This window comes from Euprymna scolopes, chromosome 9 (assembly GCF_053919585.1).
Source record: "Euprymna scolopes isolate OS-2025 chromosome 9, ASM5391958v1, whole genome shotgun sequence".
NCBI classification, from domain to species: Eukaryota; Metazoa; Mollusca; class Cephalopoda; order Sepiida; family Sepiolidae; genus Euprymna; species Euprymna scolopes.
Genome location: NC_136490.1, coordinates 160,537,334 through 160,555,731, shown reverse-complemented (window position 1 = coordinate 160,555,731; position 18,398 = coordinate 160,537,334). Strand labels below are relative to the sequence as shown.

Here is an 18,398-nt window from a genome sequence, read left to right as displayed (position 1 = left end):
TATACAGAATTTCTAATGGACCATTTATTTAATCCACGAAGGTAGCATGCTCTTGTTCTGTCAGCCATGTATTGAATAGAACTCCTAATTAATTCACAATTATATTTAGAATCCTTGACTTGTGATGTAGTGGATAAAGTATTTGGTAAAATTCAGTCATAAATTCCACTTTTCAGGAGGTTTAAGATTCAATACTTAGTGTGGCGACACTCAAAATACAATTGCAAATTTCTTTTTCCAAATTCTGTGCAGATTCTTGAGTTTGACAAAAAGATTTCACAATTCCTAAAGAAGTTTGAAAATTACATCGACCAAAACGTTATGCGAAGAACACTCAAGATGAGAACAGTATTCTGAATAATCCAAAAAATAATGATTAATCCTCATATAAAAAAATTCAGTAACTCTGGATCTTTTTTCAAGATTCAGATAATATTAACGAGTTACAGAAGAAATATAAATTTAGGATTTATTTAACCTATCAAACAATGTCGCTTGCATCAAAAATGTACTTACAACAATTTCAACACTTCCACATTTATGGCCAGGGAAAACCACAACATCACGAAGAGTGCTTACTTCACAAAGACCTGAAAAAAAAAAAAATAAAATAAAATAAAAAAGCTATAATTACTGGAAACAATATATTTTAATTTACTAAGAAAATAATTTAAAAGCAATAATAATTAAATTATATACACATAATTATTTCTTTTAACTATCAATTTAATTTTTATTAATATCCAAAATAAAATAAAGGAAAACTAAAACAATTTTGAAAATCCTATTTAAAAAATTTGTAAACATAGCTAGTTTTAATTTATTTTTCTGAACCTTCCATTGAGATAACGTCGAATAAATGCAGCGAGTAACAGTATATAAGGAAACATGACCTTTCGTAGGTTCAATAGCCAACATGTCCGACTGATGCTGATGCCAGATGGTAATTTAAAATTGCAAAATCTGAATATAGGAACAAAAAATGTTTTCATAGTTTTTGATGGAAAAAATCAGCAAACTAAAAGGAAGTTGTGATTACATGTTTTTATTAAATGGGTTCATCATGAGATTAGTTCATTTTTCTAAATTAAAATTCTGGAGAAATAGTATTTCAATTATTTAAAATTTTCAGTTTTTCTAAAACTAAAAAAAAAAAAGTAGTTGCAACTTCCTTTTTTTTTTTTTTTTAACTTCCGAAAAAAAAAAAAAACAAACAAAAAAAAAAGATATAAAATAACAGACGAAATTGTAATTTCAAAATATTTTATTTACAAATTAGAATTATTGAATTTTGTTTCTATATTTACATTTTGCAATTTTAAGTTTCCACATGACATCAGCAGCGGTCGGCCATCTTTGCTATTCAGCCTACGAAATCCCATATTGCCATATAAAATATATTTATGGCAATTAAGCTACACACAAATATATTTATTTCACACCCTCTCAGGGAATCGTTAGTAGAAGTGATTACACAGTTAATATATTAAAAGGCAATTTGTTCAGTGTGAGTTAAAAGATATCAGTGAATTTTTTAGAATTAAAGTGTGAAACAGTGTAAAACTTGATGTTTGTCAGAAATTTATCGTCGGTGTTATGTCTGGTGTTACCAACATTGGTAAGGAATTAAAAATATAAATATTCTTTGACTAGAAAATGATATAAGACAACCATAAGCCAAAAAGCAAGAGAAAATGTCTAAAAGACAATAATAACCAAAAGAGTTAGAGAATACAGCACAATCATGTCGACACACCAGTCTTTACTAGATCACTGAAGTTAAGCAACATTGAAACTGATCAGTACTAAAATGGGTGACGATTTGGAAGAACTGCAAAAACCCAATGTTGTCATTCCTCCCACCTCTGGTGAGTATATACATGCAACTAAGGATTGCTTGTGAATTTAATATTCCCATGACACTTCTGCCTTTAAAAGAAGTCAGTTCAACCCATCTAGGATGAATGCTGTGTCTTGTCTTTTTAAAAGAGAAAGTTTGTTTTCACAAGAATATTCACTCTAGCTTGGTGGTAAGTCAGACACAAAGATGGAAAAGGATAAAATATACTGAAAAGTAAACAATCTCTTCAGTTTCTACATTTTTATTCTTAAGTATTGATATAACCACACAAGACACAGTCCATTATCGAATTTGGTGCAACCAACATCTACTTGGTTATAGTTAAAACAAAAATTTTAACGGTTTTCTTGTTAGGAAAATAAAAAAGGCAAAAAAAAAAAAAAAATTTTTTTTTTTTTTTTTTTTGATTGAAAATCCTGAAATTTCTTCAGTATTATATTGAACCTCAATTGAGAGAGAGAAGTATATATTTATTTATTTAGGCTCCCTTCCCACACCCTGGTCAATCCCAGTTAACCATACTAGTCTATATAGGATACCATTATATAAAGTCACATAAAAAAATGAAGAAGCTGAATTGTACATAAAACAAAAAAAAACAAATCTTAGAATGACAAAAAAAAAAAAAAAAAAAAATGCATATTATCATATTTTCTGAACATTCATTTTAATTATAAAATTCTGAAGCAATTAAAATAATTTTTTTTAGTGGTAAATCCAAATTTAATTTTGTGGAATCAATCTCTTAACGGGTACATTGCTTGAATCAGGGGAGATAATCATTAAAAAACAGGTGCTTATTCAGAACAACGAAAATCAAAAAATTTGAATTTTAACTAAAAGCAATGTTATCTATTTTATTGTCATGTCGAAATTAGTAACAAATCCAAAAATGATAAAAAATAATAAAATAGAAAATTAATTATTGACGGAAATAGTTTTTGAAATAATTGCAAGTTAATAATAAACAGATTCCAAACTGAGTTACTTTCCTCATTTACATTTAAAAAATAATGGTGGATCAATGGATTGTGAAAGTCTATGTGTTATGTAATAACATAATATGTGATATTACTGTGGATAAGTAGATAACATTGATTTTAGTTGAAATTGACATAAAAATTAAAGTAGATAAGATTGTTGTTTTTTGTTTTAAATGGAAATTCAATTTTTTGTTATCATGAATAAGCACCAAAATACTTAATAACCCTTGACATGAACTATTTTCACAGTCTATTAAAAAAAATGATAAATAAAAAGAATAAAAACCATAACTGACCTTTGAAATTATCTCTGGTCCGGAAAGAGTATAAATGTATGGAAGTATTTGGAAAAGAAAACACGTGAATTTCATTCCGAAGAACACAGAAGATTCTGAAAATTAAAATTAAAAATAATCAAAAAACAAAAAAAATTAATGATCATTCAGTTGATATATATATATATAAAAAAAAATAATTTAGTTTTGTGTATGAAAGGATTATGCAGAGTGCAACAAGAAAAAAGGCAGCTTTGTTTTTTTGATTTGCGTCTTAACGTGCAATCATGTGCTCTCCCGCTTAACAACAATCCCCAACCCCAATGCTGTTTCTGTGGTCTTTCTTCTCATCCTGTGTCATCATCTCTCATGGGTTCACAAGTATAAAAGAAATAAAACCACTCCAAATAAACTCTGACACGTTCCGCAAATATCAGTTGAACTCTGGGTGTGCATGTGTGACACCATAAACTCTCTAAATCAGTGGCTTCCAACCACTGTGCCATGGAATGATTATTGGTGTGCCGCAAAGAGATAAGAGCTAGAAGCCATTTAATTTCTTAATCAAGATAACACTGCTCAATTCTAACTTTAACTAAAAATCAAAATTTGACTGCCTACGTTCTATGTGAACTGGGATTTTCTTACGTAAACAATCACAATAAAATATTGTAAAAGACTTAAAATATTGATGAAGAGTTAAGAGTGTGTCTCTCACATCCGCTCACATATTGCTGCAGTAGTTAAAAAACACCAGGCACAACTGTCCAACTAATATTCACCACTATTATTTTATACGAGATATTGAATACAAGATCTGTTGATTTATGTGAATAAATTTTTTTTTATATAATCTGTTATTTTATTGCAAAAATGCTTTATGAAAAGAAAATACTAATTATTTTTTTTATGATAGGTGTTCCACAAAAAATTTCAATAAACTCAATAGTGTGCTGCCATATAGACCTGATCTCATCCCGGCTGTGCTATTAAAAATATGCGCTGTCGAAGTAGCTTCAGTTTTCTCCAAACTTTACAACAAATGCCTTAATGAATCGTGCTTCCCTGCCTGCTGGAAAACTGCTTCGGTAGTACCAGTTTTCAAGAATTCTGGCGAAAGAACTGACCCAGTAAATTATCGCCCCATTAGCCTTCTCCCACTTTTCGCCAAAATATTTGAGACCATAATTAATCAAGCTCTAGTCCGGCACCTTACAGCTGCTAAACTTCTTACTGACAAACAATATGGATTTAGGCAAGCCCGTTCCACAGCAGACATCCTAACTGTAATCTCAGAACGTATATACCATTCACTGGACAAAGCGGGGGAGGGTAGAGCGGTAGCTCTAGATATATGCAAGGCGTTTGACAGGGTATGGCATGAGGGTCTTCTCAGGAAAATCAGATCATACGGTATCACTGGACGAATACTTAAAATAATTAAATCCTTCTTAGATAAGAGAAAAATCCAAGTTGTCATCGACGGTCGTACACCTAAACAATGATATAAATGAATGAGTGCCTCATGGGTCTATCCTTGGACTTCTATTTTACCTAATATTCATAAATGACCTCCCTGACAAAATTATCTTTGAGATGGGTATATATGCTGACGACACCATGCTCTATAACAGACATGACAGGAAAACAAATGAACACATATCTAAAGAAATGGCAGAAACACTAGAGGATGACCTCCAATCTGTAGTTGAATGGGAACAAAAATGGATGGTCACATTCAATGCTGTCAAGACTAAACTTGTTTCCTTCAATAATTACAAGAAACCTTCTCTACCACCAATAGCAATGGCCAATGACTCTTTATCTGAAAGTACATCTTTTAAACTCCTCAGAACATTGCCAGGACCGCTGTGAAGAAGGTGAGTTCTCTCTTCCGTGCTAGAAAGCTATTAACGCCCAAAAGTATCCTATACCTCTATAAGGCGACCATTCGCCCATATATGGAGTATTGTTATATTTGGGCTGGTGCATCTGCCACTAGTCTCTCGCTCCTAGACAAGGTTCAAAAGAGAGTCGCCAATCTGATAGGTCCTGAACAGTCATCTAAACTTCAGCCTGTGTCACATCTACGAAATGTTGCATCCCTCTGCCTGTTCTACATGTACTTTAATGGTGAATGCTCTGACGAACTGCAAGCACTTGTGCCCCCTCGACGTAAATATCCCCAACAAACCCGACAAGCAGCTAAATCCCACCCCTTCACAATAGAGATCCCTAGATGTAAGAGAGCCTTTTACTCCAATAGTTTCTTCCCCAGAACTGCTAGACTTTGGAATTCCCTTCCGGGTCCCTGCTTCCCCAACTGTACTGACATGCAGAAGTGTAATGTGAACCGACATCTTGCTGCCCAACTCCCTACACAGTACCCCTGATGCTTATGTACCTGATAGTAGCCCCCTACAAAAAAGTGGCTATGTGCCTTGTTTGGGGTGAAAAAAAAAAGAAATATAAAAGAGAAGGTTGGAACCACTGCTCTAAATCCACATCTTAGTCATCTGTCTTTTTCTCAACAACTGTTGTCAGCTTATCTCTGCTTCTTAAAGCTCTCCTGATCTAGTTCAAGCTGCAAACTGCTGTCGACTGTCCCAAAATTCATTCCTACTCCTAAACTGTCCATAAACTCTAAATATATTGTCCTCAATCACTACCACACCTTGATTAACAATCCTATTTCCGACCATCTTTGTGTGCCTTGATGAACAATCCCTCTCTCTTTCTACTAACCTCACTTCCTCTGCCTTTTGTTTGCTTGTAGAAGAGTATTCTCAATTTTATTTTTATCTTTTTATTAGATTCAAATATTAACAACTACATTGTATTTCAGTATTTAATTTATATTTTTTGATTGTTTTATTCAATAGATTTTCTCATCCATAAATGTTCTTATATCTACCAAGTTGATCTTAAAGATAGCATAGACTCAACAATTATATTCTCTTTACTTTCCTCTACCTTTTGTTTGACTGATCAGCTTATTCCCTCTTTTTTTTAACCACTTCCTAACACTATTTTGGGGGGAGGGGGATGTCCATAGTATTAGAGAAGAAAATCCTAGTCATAGTTTTAATAAAAATGCAAACTTCTTATTCTTGTTTTTATTTTTGCAACACTGTTGAGTTAAAGACTTGAAGCAACACGGTTCAAGATGACATTGATACATAAAGTATTAGCAACAAAGCACATCAATCTGTTCAGCTTAGAAAATTGAAAGAATATAACCCCCCCCTTCTTAAAAAAAAAAACATCTTACTTTTCTATTCATAAGTCAAAAAATTTTATTTTACAAATAAAAAATTACATTCAATATAATAAAATAAGGTAGCACTTTTTTTTTTTTTTTTAAATATCGTTGTGAATGAATATTAAAATTTCTTTAAAAAGCCAAATGATATAAGATTTTTTTTCTCTTTAAAAGAGATATTAACTTTAAAGACATACCAGCTTTCGCTCATAGAAAAGCATTCTCAAGTGTTTTTTTTTTTTTTTTTATAAACCAATTATTTTTCTTTTCTTGGAGATGTAAAATCTTTCTCTATGTTATAAGTCTTCTGAGTGTAAAATGGACAGTTTTAAGTTTTTCAAGTGCAACACATGGTTCACATGACAATGTAATAAAATAAGGTAGTACTTTATTTTTTAAAAATATTTTCAATATATATGTACGTGTGTGTGGAAGGAGATGTATATCTACATATCTATAAAAGTGAGAATGTCTGTGTGAGGACAACTCTCAACCTATATACTCAATAAATTTTTGATCTACAGACTTGAAATTTAGTATATAGGATATTCGGACATGTATAAAACTTTTTAATCTGTTATCTGGAAAAAAGAGCTGCTAAGGGGTCAAAATTGAAAAATTGATATTGGGGGGTGTGATCGAATTTTTATCTGTCAACTGTTTCATGACTGCATATGCGCAAAATCATTCACATGACAGCTTCCTTAGGAATAACTACCGTGGCAAACTGGCTTAATGATTATCGTAATTGACTGTCTTTAGGTTTTGGTTTCAATTTTACTTACAAGAAGTGAACTGTTTAGAAAAAAACAATACTTGCATTCAGTTTCTTTTTTTTTTTTTTTTTTTTTTTACTTCATTTTTTTTTTTAAAGGAATTTAATATTATGTTTAATACCAAGTACATCTGCTAGTGTTTATATGTTTGTATTCACTTAACTATCATTATAATTTCGGAACATAGCTGCCAGGTGTAAGTGTAGGTAATGTGGGTTAGGGTTAGTTTGATTTAGTTTTATGCAAAGAGGGAAAACAGGGTGTAATCCCTTAAAGATTCAGATCTGATTTTTTTTGTAATTTTAACGGATATTAGAACGCAATAAATAATAAATATTCCCCAAATTTCTGTTTCATTTGAGGACTTTTAAGGGTTTTAGAGTGACACAATATAGTCACAATCTCCCATTTGAAAATTCAAATATTTCAGATTTACATTAAATTTGATCCATACTCATTAGTAAGGCTATGACAAGAGAATATTCCTATCATTGCTTTGACTCTCTAGTATATATCAGACAGACACAGTTAATCAATTGAGAACCACATAACTAAAACCATATAAGATATTAACTGATATATACTCGAGAGTCAAAATAAAAAGAATATTCTCTTGTTATAGCCCTACTCATTAGACACCAAATAAGCAGGACTTCCCAAATTTCGATTTTTTTTAAGCATATACTTTTACTTGCAGACATTTTCTAGAATTCTAGACTATTTTTTATCAAAATTAGAATAAGGATTATAGATATAAGGTTTAGTAACTTTATATTTTTGATTTTAATTTTTGTAAGCGGATATAAAAGTGGTGCAAATTTGTTCTGCAACGGATATTCTGCTAGTTATCCTATAAAAGGTAGTTTTCTGTGCATGCGGCAAATAAAATTGTTGTGACCTTAGGAATAGGTCATGAAGAAAGACACGAATAAGCGGGTATAAGGTAGAAAGAATATACTGTGCAATAAAATACAAAGAAAGACACGAATAAGCGGGTATAAGGTAGAAAGAATATACTGTGCAATAAAATACAAAGAAAGACACGAATAAGCGGGTATAAGGTAGAAAGAATATATTGTGCAATAAAATACAAAGAAAGGTTGTTGCGATTTCTGACTCAAGTTAAACATTTCTGAATTTTTGAGATGAGGATTGATTATTCGTATTATTTGGATTCATCGGACTACTGTTTTCATCTTGAGTATGATTTTAACAACGTTTCAGTCGATATAACCTCTGACCTTCTTCAGGTGTATCTTATCGAACTCCGCAATGGCCCGTGGCGCAGTGATTAGAGTACTGGGAAAAATCAATTGTAAAAGTGATATTTCCCTTGAAGGTTTCAGGTTCAATCCTCAGTGTGGGTGACCAAAATATACATTTGCGAATTACTTAGGACCTCTATCCAGTCATGGCTGATGCAACAAGAGCACGCTACCCCCGTGAAGTAAATAAAGGGTTCCACTCGAAATTCCGTCCAAATTCCCGAGTTCGACAAGATACACCTGAAGAAGGTTGGAGGTTATATCGACCGAAATATGATGGAAATCACATTCAAGATGAGAACAGTAGTCCGGTGAATAATAATACAAATTAAGTTAGACATTCTGTAGTCTTGTGTTAGGTCATAATATTTTCCTCCATGAAAGTATTAACCTCATGGTTTATATAATTTTAATTTTACTCAACGGATATTCTTCTAGTTAGTCTAAACAGGGTAGTTTTTTGCATGGACATGTCCAATAAAATATACTAAAAAACGATCCATTTATATTCTTCTTCATTATCACCCAAGACAGATATTGACGTAAAGAAGTTCTATGACCGATGCTCTTTTTAAATAAAAAAATTACATTATATTAAGTACATCATTTTATGACAGTTCAAAAGTTAGTCAAAAATAAAAAAAATTTGTAAAAATTCAAAGGGAAGTTACTATCAATATTAAAATTTAAAAGAATTTAAAACATTCTGCAATTTAGCATATTTACCGATCAAAACAGCTTTTGGTTTTGAAACTCCTCAGAAATAAATGACATTACTTAATTTGAAGATGCTGCTATACTATGTTGCTTTACTTGCTTGAAAACTGCTAATATTGTGTTCGTTTGCTTAATCTATTATTCATACAATTTCGTTTCCATTAATTTTTTCTATAAAAAACCCCAAAAACTATTACTTTCAGTATTAATTATTTCTTTAAAAATATTTCTGTAAAACATTTTCTTAAAAAAAAAAAAAATTTGTAAATAAACATTTATATAAAAAAGATTTAGTTTATCGATATTTTTATATAAAAAGAATATTACTTTTAATATTAATTATTTCTGTAAAAATCAGATTACAGATACACATGTTTTTTAATCTGCATTTTCGGCAGTCTCCAAATTAAGCAACACTGTTCACTTGCAAAGAGTTTCAAAACCAGAAGTCATCTAAACTGGTAAACAAGCTCAATCGCCAGCATTCTTATGTAAGTTCCTGTTTTGATAGACAATAGGTAACCTAATTTGGAAAAGTGTTTGCACAATGAGTGTAGAATCGTGAATAGATGATTATGCAGTTGAAAGTTGCAATTCTTCTAATTCAACGTTGCTCAAGTTCAGTGGAGAGAAACAATACAGAGAAGAATGATCACAACATTTTCCTTCTCATAAATTAGTTGCCTGACAAAGGTCCATTTTTGTTTATCGTATTATTTCACCCATAGTTAAAGAGGTGAGAAAAGAAAAATTCATAAATTTCCCAAGAAATTTCAGCCACTTTGAAATTTACAATACCCGCTATTTCCAAACTGTCACCCATCTAAGTACTGAACAAGTTTAACAAAGCTCAACTTTGGGATATGACGAGAACTAATGTTTTAATTTTTTTTTTTTTTTTTTTTTTTTCACCCCAAACAAACAAGGAGCTACTATTTTGGACTATGAGATATCTGTTCACATTACATTTAAATTTTGTATATTAGTACAGCCAAGGAAGTAGAAAACAGGGAGAGAATTCCAAAGTCTAGCAGTCTGAGCAAAGAAGCTATTAGAGTAGAAGGCTTTTCGGCATCTGTGAACCTTTATAGTGAAGAGATGGGATTTTGCTTTTGGGTTCGTTGGGTGCATGTAGATTGCGGGAGTACAGACGCAATGAGTTCGGCAGAGTATGTTCCATTAAAGTCCTTGTAAAACTGACACAGGGATGCAGTATTACAGCAGTGAAAGAAGGGTTGGAGCTTGATCGACAGTATGCGACCATCAGGTTAGATTGGAGACGTTTTTTTGGGATTAAGGAGAGACTTAATTGGTTTATGCACCAATTCAGATGCGTCAACATAACAATGCACATGAGTGTGTTAGAGAATGTTATCGGCGGCGGTGACGAAGAGAGCAGCAGTAGCTGAAAAAGGCACATATGCAAATTAGCAAGTGGACATGAGAAGCAAAAGAAAAAAAAAAGGAGAAAAAATGCACCATGTGGTCGGGAGAAACAAAGTCAGTGCCAAAGAAAATGTAAAGTCGAGGATGAGAATGGGTTGGCTGTGGCCAGAGAGAGAAGAAAAGTGTACACCGGGCGAGATGGACACTGGGCGAGAGACTTTTAAAAAAGTAACAGTAATAAAAACTTTTGTTAAAAAAAGAAAAAAAATGCTGGATTTTTATTTCTTTCTAATTTTATTTTTATGAATTAAAAAAGTAAAGTGTAACGCCATGCAATGTTACATCAATAACTGATCATAAATTATAACGTGGAAAAAAGGAAAAAAGAAAAAAAGAAAGGATGAAAAAAAGAAAAGAAAAAAGAAAAGATGAAAAACATACTTGTTTCGTTTCATCCTCACGTTCATCACTGGTTGACTGAAAATGTACTCCATCACAAATTTTTCGTCTGGTTTTTGCGTTTCATCACGTATCAAAACTAAAAAAATATATTTAAACAACATCAATATTAAAGTATTTAAGAAAATGATTTCATTAAATTGGTTTTAAATGTGGAATGTGGAGGATGGATGGGAAGTCAGATGCAGAGAAAACATATTTAAATGGTGAAATTATTGAGAAGTTTTATTAGCTTGATATCATTGGAACACAGTGAAGTGTTTGTATTAGCGTGATAAAAGTTTAAAGTGGATGGTGCCATTACTAATCAGCAGAGTGGTATCACTGTTGACCAAAAGGTATGTGTTATGATGTATGAAAGTGAAATATGACCAGTGAGGATTGAGGACATGTGTTGCATGGAGAGAAATGATCTTTTTTTTTTTTTTTTTTTACAAGGGTGTCACCACTTTATCAAGACCTGAAGGCCACTCAAGGATAAGGGTTAATGACTGAAAGATGGTAGTGTAGTAACCATTGATGGTGTAAGTTAGGTAGTATTTAGATTATTTAAGGGGATGGCTTAACAAGAACATATTTACATTAGACTTGAAGGCTACCATATTGTAATTGACTGGGAAGCAGGCCAGCAGAACAAAGTTCTATAGGCGAGCAGTTCTAGGAAAGAAGTTTTGTTCATGGAATCTGCGTTTAGATTTAGGCATGGATAGAGAGTGGGGGAAATTGTTGATAGTGGTTGTAGCTAGTAGAGTGCTTTATTGTGAATGTTTGGAGAATGATATGATGGATAAAAGATAAACTCAGATCTAATGACCTCAGAGGAAGCTTAAATTTGAACAGTATAGGAAGACGTGCGCAGACCAGGTTTCATTTGTGATTCCTTAGCAAACATCAACACTTATCTTGCTACAACTACTTTTAACAATCTCCCGTACTCTCTATTTGTGCCTACAACTAAATGAAAATTCCATGAACAAAGTTTCTTTCTAAAATTACCCATTTGTGGAATACAATACCGCAAACAGTATAATCATGCTGACACAACGGTCCTTGCTAGATCACCAAAGTTAAGCAACTCTGGTCAGTACCAGATAGGTGATCATTTGGGAATACCAGGTGCTGTATGTAAGAGGAGGTTAACACCTCCCTGCAAAAATTGCAAAAACCTAATGTCGTCATCTTTTTTGAGAGGGACATACATTTTATATTCATGTAATACTGCAGGATTGCTTCTCAGCTAACTTTCAAAACCAATGTAAACAAGTTCTTGTTGAACCGTCCTCTTAAATAATCAAATTCCATTTCTATCATTACCAATCATCATGGGATTGTTGTCTCACTAGCAACCTGACACTCATTAATCCTTATTCTGGAGTGGCTTTTTAACCTTGATAAGTGGTGACCCCTAAATAAATATATCCAGACCTTATGACGTTGAATAGGATGTGACACATGTGCTAAATCCAGTTTCATTCCCCGATAGCAAAAATGATGATTCTTTTTCTTTCACATAATCGATAAAAGATTTTCATTTCACTTTTGATTTCACTTCTTGAATTCACAAAATTCCAATTATCAAATACAAGGAAATCAGAATTTTTTGGAAATCATTCATTGAAAACGGTCACATGATAGGAAGACTTGAGAAAGAAAAGCAGTCAAAATCAAGCAAAAACCATGTGACCTTAGTAATTATCCAGACTTCTGGGTGCTAAAAATATTTGACCAGAAAGTTGTTGGCGTCGTTTGAAGATGTGCAATATTACAGCAGATTTTATTTCTTTAAATCGAACGCCTCTTTACATCAAGCGGGCTTCCATTCGATCCAATATCGCAGTCATGGCACAAGTATTCTAAAATATTCGTTTCGGAATTATGTCCCCTGTGTGTAAACTACTTTATAACATCTAAAAAAATGCGATTTTTACCCAATTTTCCATAAAAATTACTTTTAACTTGAAATAACTTTCTACTCAATGAATTTTTGCATATATTTCTATTTTCGACATGACAGTTAAGTATGTAATATTGTTTTTGCTTAAAAGGACAGATTTAAAAAAAAAAAAAATCGATTTGTGTCTTAACAAGAACCACCTTTATTTTCCGAAGTCCAATGATTCACATCTTCATTTTCCAAAGTCCAATGATTCACATCTTCATTTTCCAAAGTCCAATGATTCACATCTTCATTTTCCAAAGTCCAATGATTCACATCTTCATTTTCCAAAGTCCAATGATTCACATCTTCATTTTCCAAAGTCCAATGATTCACATCTTCATTTTCCAAAGTCCAATGATTCACATCTTCATTTTCCAAAGTCCAATGATTCACATCTTCATTTTCCAAAGTCCAATGATTCACATCTTCATTTTCCAAAGTCCAATGATTCACATCTTCATTTTCCAAAGTCCAATGATTCACATCTTCATTTTCCAAAGTCCAATGATTCACATCTTCATTTTCCAAAGTCCAATGATTCACATCTTCATTTTCCAAAGTCCAATGATTCACATCTTCATTTTCCAAAGTCCAATGATTCACATCTTCATTTTCCAAAGTCCAATGATTCACATCTTCATTTTCCAAAGTCCAATGATTCACATCTTCATTTTCCAAAGTCCAATGATTCACATCTTCATTTTCCAAAGTCCAATGATTCACATCTTCATTTTCCAAAGTCCAATGATTCACATCTTCATTTTCCAAAGTCCAATGATTCACATCTTCATTTTCCAAAGTCCAATGATTCACATCTTCATTTTCCAAAGTCCAATGATTCACATCTTCATTTTCCAAAGTCCAATGATTCACATCTTCATTTTCCAAAGTCCAATGATTCACATCTTCATTTTCCAAAGTCCAATGATTCACATCTTCATTTTCCAAAGTCCAATGATTCACATCTTCATTTTCCAAAGTCCAATGATTCACATCTTCATTTTCCAAAGTCCAATGATTCACATCTTCATTTTCCAAAGTCCAATGATTCACATCTTCATTTTCCAAAGTCCAATGATTCACATCTTCATTTTCCAAAGTCCAATGATTCACATCTTCATTTTCCAAAGTCCAATGATTCACATCTTCATTTTCCAAAGTCCAATGATTCACATCTTCATTTTCCAAAGTCCAATGATTCACATCTTCATTTTCCAAAGTCCAATGATTCACATCTTCATTTTCCAAAGTCCAATGATTCACATCTTCATTTTCCAAAGTCCAATGATTCACATCTTCATTTTCCAAAGTCCAATGATTCACATCTTCATTTTCCAAAGTCCAATGATTCACATCTTCATTTTCCAAAGTCCAATGATTCACATCTTCATTTTCCAAAGTCCAATGATTCACATCTTCATTTTCCAAAGTCCAATGATTCACATCTTCATTTTCCAAAGTCCAATGATTCACATCTTCATTTTCCAAAGTCCAATGATTCACATCTTCATTTTCCAAAGTCCAATGATTCACATCTTCATTTTCCAAAGTCCAATGATTCACATCTTCATTTTCCAAAGTCCAATGATTCACATCTTCATTTTCCAAAGTCCAATGATTCACATCTTCATTTTCCAAAGTCCAATGATTCACATCTTCATTTTCCAAAGTCCAATGATTCACATCTTCATTTTCCAAAGTCCAATGATTCACATCTTCATTTTCCAAAGTCCAATGATTCACATCTTCATTTTCCAAAGTCCAATGATTCACATCTTCATTTTCCAAAGTCCAATGATTCACATCTTCATTTTCCAAAGTCCAATGATTCACATCTTCATTTTCCAAAGTCCAATGATTCACATCTTCATTTTCCAAAGTCCAATGATTCACATCTTCATTTTCCAAAGTCCAATGATTCACATCTTCATTTTCCAAAGTCCAATGATTCACATCTTCATTTTCCAAAGTCCAATGATTCACATCTTCATTTTCCAAAGTCCAATGATTCACATCTTCATTTTCCAAAGTCCAATGATTCACATCTTCATTTTCCAAAGTCCAATGATTCACATCTTCATTTTCCAAAGTCCAATGATTCACATCTTCATTTTCCAAAGTCCAATGATTCACATCTTCATTTTCCAAAGTCCAATGATTCACATCTTCATTTTCCAAAGTCCAATGATTCACATCTTCATTTTCCAAAGTCCAATGATTCACATCTTCATTTTCCAAAGTCCAATGATTCACATCTTCATTTTCCAAAGTCCAATGATTCACATCTTCATTTTCCAAAGTCCAATGATTCACATCTTCATTTTCCAAAGTCCAATGATTCACATCTTCATTTTCCAAAGTCCAATGATTCACATCTTCATTTTCCAAAGTCCAATGATTCACATCTTCATTTTCCAAAGTCCAATGATTCACATCTTCATTTTCCAAAGTCCAATGATTCACATCTTCATTTTCCAAAGTCCAATGATTCACATCTTCATTTTCCAAAGTCCAATGATTCACATCTTCATTTTCCAAAGTCCAATGATTCACATCTTCATTTTCCAAAGTCCAATGATTCACATCTTCATTTTCCAAAGTCCAATGATTCACATCTTCATTTTCCAAAGTCCAATGATTCACATCTTCATTTTCCAAAGTCCAATGATTCACATTTTTATCACTGCAAACACATTTCATGTTCATGGCACTCATCAGTTGTCGAATCAGAGTAATCCTCATCTTTATATCAATGTATGATTTTATAGTTAAAAAAAAAAAAAAAAAAAAAAAAAGAAAGTTTCGAACTTACCCGTATTATCAGCAAATTTGGGCCATGTGCCGCCACCCACAATCGCAAGCAAGTTTGTACGGAACAACATTTCTCCATGGGAAATGCTGCCAACATTTTCTTTTGCTTTAAAAAAAAAAAAAAAAATAATCATGAAATTGTATTTTTTAAATTATTATAAGGAAACTAAACTTTTTATTCATTAAAAACAGACAAAAGTTATAGCCCGTTGATTTAGAAGGAGTGCTTTATGCCAAATTGATCGATGAAGATGATTAAATTTGTGCCCATTTTGAATTAAATACTAATCTTTATTGATCCTAATTGTGCATTAAATGATAGCATATTTAGTTTGCTTCACTTTATCATAATAAAGGTCCATGCAAACTTTTAACTAGATAAGCTCAGTAGTTTCCAGGTGAAAGACAGACTAAGAGAAATATAACATTTAGAAAGACATTTATTTTCAACCATTAACAAAAGATTAAAATGATGAATTTATTCAGAAAGAAACTGAAATGCATAATAGTGGATTTCATTTTGTAATTATTTTTTAAATAAGATATTTTTAAAGTTTATTTTAGTACTTTATACAATCAGATTTTTGATTTTTATAAATAATTGATTAATAGTAAATAAAAAATGGTCTGAGTCACATAGGTGAGAAACACAGACACTTAAAGTGGTCATATGATTTTATTAATTTAAAGATTATGAATTTGATACTCGCAATAAAATGCTTAGCAATAAAGACATTTATTTGTTTTCTGATCACAAAATCGAAACATTTTTTTTCATCTGTCTTTGCCATTATATCGACATTTTGTATAAAGGTTAGCAGTTCAGTTCACATATGTCTTTTTTTTTTTTTTTTTGATTTTACAATATTTTATTATAATTGCAAAAAAAAAAATCAATATTATGATTGCAAAAAAAAAAAAAAAAAAAAAAAAAAAAATCAATATTTTATTTTAATTGCAAAAATCAATAGTTATTTTACAGTAGAACCCCAGGATATGGCAATCTGTTTCGGGGTTGGGATCGTAAGGTGAAATTGCTGTGTGGCGGGGTCTAAGCAAAATTTTATTCAGTACATATTAAAAATTAGTAACAAAATACAGTACAGTATATAATCAAATAAAATTATAAATAATATTGTAAGGCGAGGCAATTACTGTAACAAGGGGCTGGAAAAACATTTTATCTCACATCGTAAGCTGAAAAAAACATACTCCGGGACTCTACTGTAATGGCCAAAAACAATATTTATTTTAATTGCAAAAATCAATAATATAAGTTCAAAAATATTTCTGTCGTAATAATTTCATAAAATAATAGAGCATTTAAGATACATGAAAACAATATCAGAATTTTCCTTGGAAAAATATTTTGGTTTCTGTAAAAAAAAAAAAAAAATACAACTCACCCAGATTTAACTTTTCGGTGAGAGGCTCGATGTTGAATAGACGCAAACCAGTATCTGTAGCGCAAGTAAAACATCCTGCAACAAAAAAACAAAACTTTTAAACAGCATATTTCATTTTTTACGGATGGAATTTAGCTTATAATAAAACAAATATTCTTGATTAAAAAAATCACAATCTTTCAATCATTTTATTCTTTAAAATTTCTTATAATTTATTGTTCATGCTCAGGTTTGTTTGTCAATTTTGTTTTCACCATATCATTTTTGGATGATGTAATATGGAGATGAACTGACAAAATTATTACCAAGGTAAACTGATAAGAAATTTGCTACAACTTTCCTACACTGCTAAGACATTGCAGCTTTAACAGAGCGTGGATACGAAATGACTTCACCGTAATGGAAAAAACTATAAAAAGGAATGAGAGCATGTTAGAGAAAATAATCACGTGAGACATAGCCATAACGAGAAGTCATATGTGTCGTTAGAATGAGGAAATAAATGTCTTCGTACAACGAAAAATGAGTTGGAGTTATTCTTTGTCTTGGTTTCCTTTGTGACGTAGACTGCTGCAAAATGGGGTTCCCTTTCAATGTTACATAACCTTTAACCTTCTCCCTTCATTTATCCTGAAATTTGATGAAACTACACCCCCCCGTCTCTCCTAGAAATATTAATTAAAAAAAAACAAACAAGAGCAGAATTTTTAGTGGTATCAGTATTGGAAAAATTTTCTCATGAAAAAAATGATTCTTTTGTTTTTTTTGTAACGATAGTTTACCACTCTGAAAAAAAAAAAAAAAAAAAAAAAAAAGAAAAAAAAAAAAAGTAAAATAAAAAGCACTGACCGTGGTCTTGATTGAACCTCAAGTTGTTAACAACTGGTTTGGACATTCTGCTCTTTCAATAACATAGGATGCAGCCTGAAAAAAAAGATTGACAGAAAAGCTTTATTATTATCATAACTAGAAATCCAATTGCAAATTTTTTTTACAATAGAAATAATATAACTGTTGAGTTCTTTTAATGAACAGGCAATTTGTGACAATTTTTTGTTAAAGTACACCACTACACCACCTGTCTAAAAAGGAGGTAATGCCTAGGAGAATGGTCTCATGACAACAAAACAGATACTAGTTTTATTTTAAAACTTTTATTGAAAAAATCAATTCAGTTAACTTGATTATGTAGTATGGCTGACATCTATTCACTGTAGTCACCTTCAGCCTCAATACTGGCCTGGAACTGAGAGCATGC

At 31.7% G+C, this 18,398-nt stretch overlaps 1 protein-coding gene across 1 annotated transcript in view; it reads right to left on the bottom strand.

The window, feature by feature from the left end:
• The window catches only part of LOC145284956 (WD repeat domain phosphoinositide-interacting protein 4-like), a 53,133-nt gene extending 35,064 nt beyond the window's left edge, over positions 1-18,069 (bottom strand). Inside the window, exons 1-6 of the mRNA XM_080134057.1 lie at positions 17,990-18,069; positions 17,141-17,215; positions 15,736-15,840; positions 10,967-11,063; positions 3,141-3,235; positions 517-590 (exon numbers count right to left, since the gene is read on the bottom strand). Coding sequence (XP_079990183.1) covers positions 517-590; positions 3,141-3,235; positions 10,967-11,063; positions 15,736-15,840; positions 17,141-17,215; positions 17,990-18,035 — 492 coding nt within the window. The 5' untranslated portion in view covers positions 18,036-18,069. The remainder of the gene's footprint in view (positions 1-516; positions 591-3,140; positions 3,236-10,966; positions 11,064-15,735; positions 15,841-17,140; positions 17,216-17,989) is intronic.
• Positions 18,070-18,398: the final 329 nt, after the last annotated feature.